Consider the following 13,784-nt stretch of genomic DNA (forward strand, 5'->3'; position numbering starts at 1 on the left):
CGGATGCAAACCTTTACCACATCATGGTAGAAGGTAAGCCACTGATCATTGTTCTTTATGTTGATGATCTGATTTTGACAGGTGATGATCATTTGATCAATTCTTGCAAGGAGGACCTTGCAAGAGAGTTCGAGATGAAAGAAACGGGTCTTATGCACTACTTTCTAGGCATGGAAGTGTGGCAGAAGGATGGGGAAGTGCTTGTGTCTCAAGGAAAGTATGCCAATGAGATACTCAGACGATTCCACATGGAGAATTCCAAGCCCGTGCAAACTCCTCTAGCTAGTAACTGGAGTTAGGAGGATGCTATTTCAGGTGAGGTAGTAGCTGCTATTGTTCATCATCAACTTGTGGGTTCATTGATGTATCTAGTGAACACACGACCAGATTTGTGCTTTGCGGTGAACCAGCTTAGTCAAGCTATGGTTCAGCCTACCAAGCTGTTTTGGAAGGCAACGAAGCATGTGCTGAGATATCTCAGAGGCACATCTTAGTATGGATTGTGGTATAGATGGGTAGAGGGAGTGAAGCTTCAAGGCTTCACAGATGCGGATTGGGCTGGGAGTCCAACAGACCGGAAGAGCACTTCTGGAGGAATCTTCAACCTTGGTTCGGCTGCAGTTTATTGGTACAACATGAAATAGAGGTCAGTTGCACTTAGCTCAGTAGAGGCTGAATACATGGCTGCCAGTCAGGCAACATGCGAGGCCATTTGGCTGCAGAAGATTCTAGTGGGATTGTTTGGTCAGAGGATGGATCCAACCGTGATCTATTCCGATAATCAGAGTTGTATGAAACTCTCTGAAAATCCAGTGTCTCATGACAGGTCCAAGCACATTGATATCTGTTACCATCGTCTTCGAGACTATATGGTGAAGAGGATCATGTTGTTGCTGTATGTTTCGACCGAGGAGCAGGATGCAGATATTTTGACTAAGGCATTGTCAAAATGCAAGTTCGAGTTCCACAGAGACATGATTGGGGTGAGTGATAATCCATTTCTTGTTGAGAGGGAGTGTTGAAAATAGCAACAAAAAATGCTAAATATAAAAGTGCTAAAAATAGCACTGCCATAAATAGCATTTCAGGATACCTTCCTATTTTAGTTAGTCCCTTAACTAAAATTGAGAAGTAAAATCCGAATATGTTCTTAGCAGCTGTTTGATTAATAATTAATTAATTCATCTTGAGTTAATTGGTTGGAGAAAATTAAACATGAAGTCTTTGTGAAGACATGCAACCGTTTCTCCTTTGATTGAGAAATTTATCCCTTAGTTAAGGAGATGAGGATGAGTTGTAATTTGAGTTGTAATTAGTTAGCTCAGTTAACTGAGTTAAGTCCAGTTAGATTAGTTCCAACAGTTTGAGGAACTGATTATGAGTTCAGTTAGTTAATGCATGATTGCATGTAACTACTACACTTCAGATAACTAAATATTCTCTCCTAAATAACTCATGCATGTCAGTTCAGTCAAAGACCCAGTTGAGATCAGATGATGGGACATTGTACTATCAGTTGTAGGAATATTCCATTGTGGATATCTCTTGCATGAGAAGGAATTCATTCCTTGAGGATTGCGCAGTTACTTCTTCAGTTTAGTGAGTGTGTAATGAGGCCAATTCACATAGGTGGCATCATTGGACCCCAACAGAAACTGCGCAAGGAAATAGGAGGCTTGGAGGCTTGAGGAAAGGCATATGTTGTGTCTATTCAGTTTGTGAGTTGTATTTTGAGATTGTACTGAGAGCTAGATAGTTTACTCAGCTAAGGCTTTTGTGTAATCTGAGATATTTCCACTTGTATGATAATATAGAGATTGGGGTTTTAAGTTGAGGCTTTCCCTAGAGTTATCTTCTGTGTTCATGTGTGTTTGCTTTCTTTTTATCTGTTATATGTGTTCCGTTTGATATTGCTCATATTCGATTAAGCTTCCACAAGTTTGTTTGTAGAAGTAGATCATGTATATTGCTTTAGTTTATTGCATTATCAGGTGATCTATTGGTAGAATCTCTATAGTACTTTAATTTTTACTATTAAATATATTTTATTTCAGTTTTTTATATTTAATTAATATTCCAATATACTATATTATGCTTTACTATTATATTAATTAATTTTATAAATATAAATAAAATTTAAAAATAATAATTTTCTATTATATTAATTAACTTTATAAATATAAATAAAATTAAAAAACAATAATGTAATTTAATATTATTTTGAATATAAAATAATAATTCATATTAAAATATATAAAAAATCTATTTCATATGAGGAAAAATATATTATTGTTAATTTTTGCTTTCTAATAATCTTTTTCATTAAAATATGAATCAGGGTTGTGTAAAAAATAATAAAAAAACCATGATTATTATTATTAATATTTTAAAAACTTTTATAAAAAAATGATGATGATAATGATGGTTAACGTGTATTGAAACCAAACTTTGGTCTATCTGACCTAAAAAACCTAATTATTTAGTTTGATTTAAAATTTTATTCCTATGCTCAAAAAATTTGGAGAGTGACATCTTAAAAAGTTACCATCAATATTACAACAAAGATTTTGAAACTAAAGTACATACTAACAAACAATGGAATACCTAAATTACATTAATTCTACATCTCTATCTATATGGAGAGAGAATCTACCAACTTATCCGGGCAACAAAATAAAAACAGAACACAGTATTATCCATAACGATCACCGCACATGTAAAAGCTCCGTATGGTTTTTGGTTAAGGTCCTCTACACACATCTGACCGTGGATTTATGGGAACAACAAAACTGTCTCTCCCTGCCTCTGCAAATCAAAATCCACACTTTCGATTTTTGGTCCCTCATTTATATTTCTTCTGATTTGTTTTCAACGGAAGAAATTCAGAAATAGATAATCGTACTCGGAATCAGACCACTTAATAATCAACTTATATATACACATAAATATCATATTAGACTATACATATCTCATCTTATACGCACTTTGGCTGATGGGTATACTATACATATCTCATCTTATACGCACTTTGGCTGATGGGTATTCACACATATGCTGAAAAAAGTGGGTACTCTGCAACCCAAATGATCAAGAAGTCTAAAAAAGCTTCAAATTTGCTCAGAAAATGAACGGGAATTCTGGCAATATTATGATAAAATCCAGCCAAACCATTTAGGAAATGCCGGTTACAACTATCAACGCCGTAAAACAGATAACCTACCGCTAGTCACTAAATGCATAAAACAGGTAACCAGTCAGTGTAATGAAAAGAAAACACAGTATTATACGTCACTATCGCTGCAGATTGCTGTAAACTGTGTCAGTGTAACGGAAAGAAAACACAGTATTATACTTCACTATAGCTGCAGATTGCTGTAAACTGTTTTTTTGGGGTGCTCAGCACAAATCTGACCTGGGCTTCTTGTATACAGAAAGACTGTCTCTCCCTGCCTCTTTGTAAATCTTGATCTCTGAGAAGTCTCTCAGATCCTCCAAGCTGACATACTGCTGCTTCACCATCCTGCCGAACCCGTTGGGATTGTGGATCCAAACGTACGGCTGGCAACTCTCATCAAAGAACAAAGCAGCAGCGCCGTGGGTTCTTGAAGGAGCATATGACATGTACATCTTTCTGCAATCCAAAGTCTTTGCTCTGCCGGCTTTGACAGTGTAGGCCTTTTTGAGAATGGATCCCACTCTTACCTGCAAATCAATGGGTTCCTCTGTAAGATTTTTCACCTTCGTGTTCAGCCCTCCAAGTATATACACGCATATAAACGTCATTGCACAGATTCTGCTTATTGCAATTTTGGCTGTTGGGTACTGCCCCAGATGCTAAAAAATTCCAGTACACTAGAGCCCAAATGGAGAAAACAAATGCCCAATTGAGGAAAGCAGAGAAGATGACTTGAAGGTATAAGAATATTTTTTATTTTCAACCGACGAAAGTCTTATTTGGAGCAGTTTTCATGCATATATAAATTTGCTTGGGATTGGACCATAATAGTTGTAGGATCAAACCTCCCACTTAACCATTAGATCATATTCTGGAGACTAGAGACAGAAAAATATATAAATGAATATATTTTTGTGACAGAGATGATCAGCCCAGGGAAACCAAGGAGATGATCAGTGCAAGGGAACCAAGGAGATAACAGGAGATCTGGATCTGAGAAAGAAAGGGTCACTGCTCATCTTTATTCAGAGATTGCCCATCTTTATTCAGAGATTGCCGTATGGGTTCTTTTCGCTCCAATCTGAAGCTCGACTGGTAAGACGATGGAGGGAAAATATATAGTGCCCAAGCTGAGACAAAAGGGTCAGCTGAGTTGTTTTACAATCATATTATACTTTTATCATTTGAATCCTTAATAGTGGGGAAAGCAGGCAGAAAAAGATATGGTTTTTAGATTTTTTTATTTTTTTCAAAGAAGTGATTTAACTGTGACATTTGGTGTATTTTTGAATTTTTTTTTTGTGGACTAGAGTACAACTCACATGGATTTGATTAAAAAAAGTAGGTGCTTTCTTTAAGAATTTTCAGAGACAGATGGAAACTTTTTATTGGAAATAAAAAGCGAAGTGGAAAACAGAAAACACACAATTATATATATGGCTTTCAAGTTGTCAGCTTTTACTTGGATTGGCCAGGTTAGTCAAGTGATTACTCTATTGATATTTGAGTGGCATTTTTTTATTTTTTTTAATCCATTATAATTTTAAAAATTAAATATTATGAATTAAGAATATTTGTTAAAAAATGAATTTTTTAATGGTATTAAATCATATATTTATTTTTTAACTTTTACAAATTTAATAGAAAATAATTAGTGAGTGTGTGCTTATGTTTTAAAACAAGTATATATTAATTTATTTTTTATTTTTTAAAATTTATGTAAAATTATATTTTTTATTGATAAAAATATTTTTAAAAGATAAATATATACTATAAATAAATAATAATGTGGTATCTGTTTTTTTAATTATAAAAATTTAGTAAGATAAAAAATTAAAATTTTAGTTCTTATCAAGCAAAGTATGAGTCATTTGTTATATTAATTCGCTCATGGAAACTTATCTCTTCTCATTAATAAATTTAATATTCTCATTTATTTACACTTTCAATTTAATTTCATTGTTCTTGAGATTATATAACTATGTTGAGTCTTATTAGTAAACTCGTTCACAACACATTGTCTTTGGGATAGTTTTTAAATTTATCCATATTATCAATTTCCTCAATAAAAATTGTTATATCAATGTATGATTCGCTTTGTGTCTAGAAAATTCATTCCAACTTATGATTCACTTTGTGTCTAGAAAATTCATTCCATCATTTCAATGTTCATCTCTTTAGCACTTATTCTCATAATGATGTTCATCTCTTTAGCACTTATTCTCAAAAACCTATGAGGAGTTGACCATCTCTATAAAATATTATAAAAAGAACTATTGAAAATAAAAACAAAAACAATACAAAAAATTGGGTTCTTAGATTTTTCAACTCCACTTTATTTCAACACCCACAAAACTTATCTAAAATACATATAAATAGTTAACTATGAATAAAATAAAAAATCTTAAACAAAATAAAAACTTCTCTAATAAACCTCAATCCAATATTCAAATATAAAATCAGAACTTATCTAATAAACCTAATCCAATATTCAAATATAAAATCATTTCTCTTTTGTTGATATAATATTTCTAACACCCTTATAAAACAATATCATAATTAAAATTATATACTAAACCTAAAAAATAAAATTAAAACATACTAACTTTCCTTTCCTTTTAATTACTCAACAATATGTTTTACCACCCATAAAATTCACAAACATTTAACACCATTTCTTAAACAACATATATAAACACAAAATTTTCACCGCTACTAATTCTTATCACTACTTAATATAAATTTTAATTTGAATCCATAATGACGTCCACATAAAGGTGCGATTCGGACACCACTATATTTTTCTTTCAATAATGTACATCCCGCGATGCATTTTTTCCTTAGTGCTATATCCTACAACCTACTTTTTTCACAACTGAATGTCATGATTTGATTGATATTACAAGAAAATGTAAATTAAGTATGATGGAAACACCGGTGGGAAAATTCAGTATATGGGAGACATGATGGCAAAATTCAGTACGTGAGAGACATACTTTATGTTAGAAGTGGGTGTGGGTGCAACACGGAGTTGAAAAATAAAAGTATTATTGGGCCCAATTTCCAAAGGGATACCATACATGCACCCAAAAAAATGTATAAGAGGGAAAATTAATATGTGAGATGATAATGAAATGATAAGAAGCCATCTTATTAAAAGCACTTGGAAGATAATTATTAATGTTATCCACAATCTCCTCTTCACGAGATCACTTTAAAAAATGGTTTTCTAGTAAGTGTGCATGGTGTTAAATTACCCCATTTGAAACGAACTTTAGGGCAATATGATAAGAAGTGGTTTTGTGGTAAGTGTGTAGTGTTAGATTACCTAGCCCATGTTGATTTAAGGGAGATATTGGGAGGAATTTGGGTACGAATACATTTTTTTTAAAAATGGGAGAAGTTTTATTTTATTTATAAGATTTAATGTTGAGTATTACAAATTTTTGCTTCTTGTTATATCAGGAAATCGTTGCAGATCCAATATTGAAAATTCTATTTGATGTATTTTTTTAGTTAGGTGGAATCCTTGTCCAATCTGCATTTGTGAAGCCACACAACTTCACTCTCTCCATTTGTCTGTACCATAATCCATACTGGGTAGTGCCTCTAAGGTATCGTAAAACATTCTTATCTTTCTTCCAATATAATTTGGTTGGACTAACCATAGCTTGGCTCAAATGGTTGACTGCATAGTGTATACATGATCGTGTGTTCAAAAGATACATCAGTGGACCCATTAACTGTCGGTAAATGGTAGCATCCACTTCCTCACCTGAAGTGACAATCTCCTTCCTCTAGTTGGTACCTAGAGGTGCCTCCATGGGTTTACAGCTCTCCATGTGAAATCTATGTAGTATCTTGATGGCATACTTGCTTTGAGGCACAAATAATTCCCCATCACCTTGCCATACTCTCAGCCCATAGAAGTAGTGCATGAGACCCATGTCCTTCATTTCAAATTCCCTTGCAAGGTCCTCCTTGCAAGAGCTGATCAGCTGCTCATCACCTGTTAATATTAAACCATCAACATATAAAACAAGATAAGTAATTTACCTTCTACCAAAATATGATAGATGTTCGAATATGCTTCACTTTTGGTGAAGCCAAATCCTGTGAGATAATTGTCGATCTTGGTATACCAAGCACAGGGTGCTTGTTTGAGACCGTACAATGCTTGCATGAAGTTGCACACATGAGACTCCCAATCAAATGTCTCAAAACCTTCTGGTTGCTATATGTACACCTCCTCTTCAATAACACTGTTGAGAAATCTTGTTTTTACATCCATCTGGTGGATCTTCCACCCCATCTGTGCATCTAGTGCAATAATTGATCTAATGGATGAATACCTTACTACGGGAGAAAAGGTTTCCTCATAGTCAATTCCCTCAACTTGAGAGAATCCTTTGGCCACAAATATGGCTTTATACTTCTCTATGATTCAGTCTGCTACATTTTTAACCTTGAAAATCCATCTCGAAGCCACAATTGATTTATCTCTTGGTCTTGGGACCACTTCCCAAACATTGTTCTTCATGATGGATTCATATTCTTCCACCATTACATCAACCCAAACAATTTTCTCAACTGCTTCCTCGAAAGAGGATGGCTCGGTCTCTACAAGCTTAATCATTAGAGCCATGTAGCTAGTGTACCTCTCAGGTGACCTCCTTTGCCTACGCAAATTTTAAGGAGCTCCCACATTCTCCCTCGCATCCTGCACAAGTCTATCAGTTTCCTTAGTTCTTTTTCTGCCTTCTCTGGATGGTTTTGCTTAAGTGGATGTCTCCACTCCCTTCTCCTCTATTTTTGGTTGCTCCATAATTTCTCGGGCCTCCTCCTTTGGAGCCAAAATCTCCTCTTTTTGTGGGATCTAAAGCTCCCTCTCAAGAGAGCATCGCGTCACTTTCTCCTCGTCAAAATTTACATCCATTTGCACAATTGCCATTATGAGGGAAGGTAGTACACATCGTAATTGTGTGGAGTTTCGGTGTAACCCAAAAATCTTGAAGTGAGACGCATCCGACTTTCTCCCCGAGAAATCCTCCTCTGGTGTAATCATAACAATAACCCGATGAGGACTCTGGTTCTGCAAGTAGACTTCTATGTTACATACCTCTACCCACAAATTCATTGGTAGGCCTTAGTAATGTAGCATAGCTCTTGCAACTCCCACAATGCTTTAGTTCTTCTTCTTAGCCACCCCATTTTGCTATGGTTTGTGGGGTGTTGTCAACTCTCTTCGAAAACCTTCTTTCACACAAAAATCCTTGAATTCATTCGAAACATACTCACTTCCATTGTCGCTCCTGAGAGCCTTCACATTCTTGCTAGTCACTTTCTCAACTAGTGCCTTGAATTCTACGAACTTTGAGAATGTCTCATCCTTCTTCCATGTGAAGAAGATCCAACACTTCCTTGAGAAATAATTAATAAAAATAACAACATACTTATGCCTAGCAGTGGAGGTTGTTGAGAAAGTTCCACAAACATCATTGTGGACTCTTTTGAAGACTGCATGTGCTTTGTTGTCTCAATCATGGAATGTGGATTTTTCATACTTCCCCAAGGTATAACCTTTGTAGAAATCCTACTGCTCAAGTGCTCCTTTAGGGACGTCAATGGTTCTTTGTTGCATAATACTCAAGGCACCATGATGCAAATGGCCCAATCTCTGTGCCAGAGCTCACATAAATCATGACTCTACTCTTTCTCTGCCTTACTGCTTAATGTAGCACAATATTTCACATCCAACTTGTATAGGTTCTTCACACAAACCTCAATCTGCTTCACCTGTCTAATGGTTATGTGTCTCAATAATGCTTTCCCTTTGCTGAAGATCACATCATAACCACTATCTTCCAAAACTGCTACACAGATGGGACTCTTCTTTAGGCCTGCAACAAATATGACATCTTTCAGGCAAAGAGGGTATCCTAACTCCCTCTTAAAGGTTATTGTATTGATCCCTGTAGTACTATACCTTCTGTCATCCCCAAGCTCAATTGATCCGGGTGGATATTGGTGGCCACCTGCCTATTCCACCTAGATCTCTAGTCGGTTTCATCTGTTTCCTTATTTATTTCATCATTTACTATTTTTAGTAGTTTTTCAGGTCCTGAACTTCTAGAGTAGTTTTGACCCCACTAAACGACATTTTTTTTCGTCGTAGGCCCATTGCAATAGGCGGGGGCCTGCTACAAATCTTGTAGTAATCGAAGAGACCTTTCCAACAAGGTATTGTATGTGCCAAACAAAGATAATATGACCAAGTTATGACCTCGGGAAGTTGGCTGCCCAACTAACCCCAACGGGGCCCACAAACTCTTGGCGTTCCATCTCCTGGGGTTAGGATTTTGGTTGTTTAGGGTTTTCCCTTGTTGTTCAATAATAAATAGGCCCTTGAGCCTCATTGTAACATAGTTCAAAGGCATGTAGTCATCACATCTCTTCTCAGAGATAAGCTACCATCGCCCGAGCTAGTTTATTTCCATTATGTTTGTAAGCATATTTCAATACTTTGATATTAATGAAATGAAGTGTTATTTCTGCTGCATCTCTGTATTTATGGTTATATCTGTAATTTTTTGCATTCATGTTTAAGTTTGGAGTAGAAGTATTAGAGTGGTCTTCTCTTTCTCTATTTTTCTTTGCATGTCCCCAATGAGGTCAGGGTTAAGGAGTTAGGAATCAAATTGGTTGAACCTTTGCAAGACCAGCCTCGCAAACCCCAACAACCTCCTATGGTGGAAGAAAATAAAGACGAGGGGGCAAGAGATCCTTTCAAAACACTGCTCAAGAAAGCCCTCGAGTGACAAAGGAACACTTTTATGGATAACTTTGCACAGATCCTTCGACGACTACCCACAGGCGACTCATCTTCATCCAGAAACCACCCTGGAGGTGTCACTCCTTTTAAGGTGAAATTTAACTTCGATGTTCCCATATTTGAGGGCCAGATAGATGAAGATGTTGTAGATAAATGGTTAAATATGTTGGAAGGATATTTTTTCAGTTTGTGACTTTTCCAATCAGGAAAATATTACTTTTGCACTTCTCAAAGACGCCCACACATCAAGGACTAGTGGGAAACCTACTGTGAACAAAAGGATGAGAGGGAATCCTCACTGTTTTTAGCTGCACCCACTTGGGATTCCTTCTGAGACGCCATCAATGAACAATATTACCCTATTGGGAGCTATGAATGTAAATACATCAAGTGCACCACGCTACGGCAGGGAAGGGACCAAGATGTGCAAGATATCACAAATGTTTTCCATACTCTTCATACAAAGCTAGGTATCAAGGATTTTGAGTGGCATTTGGTACTCAAGTACCGCAACTATCTACACAAGTACATCTGTGACGAGATGGAGTTCTTGGACATATCCTCACTTGGTACGATGTACCGATATGTTGTCAAGATTGAGCAGAAGTTTAAACAGAAGAAGTGAGACTTTGGATCTATGAATTCGAAGCTAGGAAAAGGCACCCCTAAACCACAGAGCAAAGGAAAGAGCCAAGGCGAGGTGAACTGGGACAACCCACCGAAGTCGCAAGTAAATAAAAACACCACGAAGACGAAGAAGGACACAGGAAAATGATGTGAATTCCATAAGAGCTCCACTCACAACACAAGTGTGTGTCGAGCCAAGCAGTCACTAGTGGCTAAGTTGAAGGCTTCCAAATCAGACGCATGTTCTGACTCTAAGTCAAAACCTGACAAGGTGAATGAAAAAGGGAAGCATATCATTGACGCAGAGCCCAATTCCACCGTGGTCACTACCAAGATCCAAAAGAATGAGCCTAAAGATCGAGAGCAGGGGGAACGCCGCTTCCACTCATAGATGTGGGTGAAGAGTTCTCCGTTGCAATTCATTGACAATGGGAGCCAAAAAAACCTCATTTCAGCAGAGGTCATGAAGTGACTGGGCCTCCTGACTACAACACATTTGCAGTCGTACACCATTGGGTAGCTTCACTAAGGACGAGATCTTCGCATTGTCCAGTAGTGTTGCCTTCCCTACAACATCAAGCCCTTCACGGATGAGGTAATGTGTGATGTTTCTCCTCTTGAAGTTTGTGATGTATTATTAGGACAACCATACTTGTGGAAGTGACATGTTGTATATGAGTTTAAACCTCGCTCTATGATTATTACTTTGGGAAATAAGTTATACAAGATACCAGAGGTAGCCCGACCTACCGCCATCTATTTGATCACTATAAAGCAATGTAGTAAGATCATCTTCGAGACCAAGAAATTTTTTTTCCTTATGAATCGCACTTAGGGCAGGAAGAAGGTTGTGGCCATGACTTCCAAACTGGGATCCTCCACACATCAACAGTAGATGGACAAGGTCGTGGAGGAGTACAAGGACATTTTTGCCTCACCTATAGGGGTAACTTTGCACTGTCAATTCAAGCACTCCATCGATCTAACCCTGGGCGTGCCGCTACCCAATGGATCGATCTATCGATGCTCTATTCTAGAAAACGATGAGATCAAGAGGCATATTCAAGAGCTATTGTAGAAAGGGCACATTAGGCCAAGCTCATAACCCTATGGGAGCCTGATTGTATTGGTACAGAAGAAGGAATAGACCTGGAGACTCTGTGTTGACTATTAGGTGCTGAACAAGGTCACTATCCGGAATAGGTACCCAATCCCACAGATTGATGACCTTCTGGACCAGCTCAAGGGGACCAAATATTTCAACAAGATTGACTTAAAGTCTGGTTATCACTAGGTGTTGATCAAACTCTCTGATGTGTGGAAGACTGCCTTCAAATATAAGGAGTTCCTCTTTGAAAGGTTGGTCATGCCTATCGGGTCAACGAATGCCCCTGCAACCTTCATGAGATTGATGGAAGTCATATTGTGACCCTTCACCAAGGCATTTGTGGTGGTGTATTTAGATGTCATCTTGATCTTCAACCAGAGTTAAGAAGAGCACCTCCACCATATTTGACAAGTCCTTCAAACCCTGCGACAACACAAGTTGTGTGCCAATTTGGAGAAATGCACTTTTGGCATGACCCAAGTTCAATATCCGGGGTTCACCATTGATGAGTAAGGTGTGTATGTGGACCCAACCAAGATACAAGTCATTCAGGATTGGCCAACCCCAAACTCTCTAATAGAGCTCTGTAGCTTTCTGGGTCTTGCCAATTTCTATAACAAGTTCGTGTTGGGGTTCCCTCATATCACTTGGCCTTTAAGTCAAGTCCCTCAATGGAAGCATTACATTACGGGGAAGGAAACAGTCATCCACACAGGCCACTGACCCTTACAGTCCATACAGACTCAAGGGAAGTTTAAGAACGATCGCCATCAGAAATGGTCCACATACCTGCAACAGTTCCATTTGAACATTAAGTACAAGAAGGGAAACACCAATAATGTTGCAGATTGCCTCAGTCGGCCACCAATCATGGCAATGATCACTATGCTTGACTCCTATGGGCATGAGACTTCGGAGTGGCTGCATCTTTACAAGAGCGATCCATAATTCGATAGCACATACCAGACACTCCTCAAAGGTAAGAAAATTCCAAATTTTCACCTCCATGATGCATTGTTATGCCAGTTGGGACACATATGTGTTCCTTCAAGCAAGCATGCAAATATGATTTTGGAGGCGCACTATAGTCGAGTTGTTGGACATTTCATAATAGAGAAAATAGTGGCAGTACTGCAGAAGTATATTTACTGGCCAAAACATTGTCAGGGGGTTGTGAAGTACATTAGATCATGCACTTCTTTTGCCATTTCCAAACCAACCATCAAGAAGCAAGGCCTATATACTCCTCTACCTACTCCTAGTTGACCTTGGGAGTCCATCTCCATGGATTACATGTTGGGCCTTCCTTCTATTAAGCACGACACCGACTACGTTTTCATGGTCATTGACATATTCTATAGGATGGCCATCATGGCGGCCTGCAAGAAGAGTATCACAACAGAGGCCACTGCTAAGCTCTTCTTTGAGCGAGTGTGGGTACACTTTGTGATCCCACAGTCCATTATTTTATATCAAGACAAATCTTAGTGCATTTTGGTCAAGTCTCTGGTCAATGTTGGATACCAAACTTACTAAGTTCACGATGTTCCACCCCCAAACTAATGACCAAATAGAGGTCGTCAACATGATGATCGTACACATTTTTGTGCATGTACAAATTGAAGCATCCACACACATGGGATGAAACCCTCCCTATGTCCAACACAACTACAACAGAGCTCCACATAGCTCAATGGGCCATATCCCATTTTAAGTAGGCCTGGGATTTCAACCATTATGTCCCATTGATGTAGCCATACCATTTGCAAGTACTCAGGCAGATTTGGTTCACATTCAGTATGAAGCCAACAGGGTTCACAACTTCATTGAGTGCATTGAACACATCTGCCAACAAGTCAATGATATATTGGACAGAGCCAATGCTAAGTACAAGCATCGCCATGATCAACATTGAGTGTCACACAAGTTCTAGGTGGGCAACAAATTTTGGCTACATTTGCAGAAGGAGTGCCTTGTTGGATGCCGCTGTAAGCTTCACCCACTCTGATATGGGACATACACCATCACCAAGGTTGTAGGGG

At 37.7% G+C, this 13,784-nt stretch overlaps 1 protein-coding gene across 1 annotated transcript; it reads right to left on the minus strand.

Moving 5' to 3' along the window:
* Positions 1-2,910: 2,910 nt before the first annotated feature.
* Positions 2,911-4,322, minus strand: LOC149179341 (uncharacterized). Its single transcript, XM_089423820.1, has one exon. It carries the CDS (start codon positions 3,781-3,783, stop codon positions 3,397-3,399), a length of 387 nt encoding a protein of 128 aa, XP_089279946.1. The 5' UTR covers positions 3,784-4,322; the 3' UTR covers positions 2,911-3,396.
* Positions 4,323-13,784: the final 9,462 nt, after the last annotated feature.

This window comes from Pinus tabuliformis, chromosome 4_1 (assembly GCF_031772625.1).
Source record: "Pinus tabuliformis cultivar Carrire ecotype Pingquan chromosome 4_1, CPIR1, whole genome shotgun sequence".
NCBI classification, from domain to species: domain Eukaryota; kingdom Viridiplantae; phylum Streptophyta; class Pinopsida; order Pinales; family Pinaceae; genus Pinus; species Pinus tabuliformis.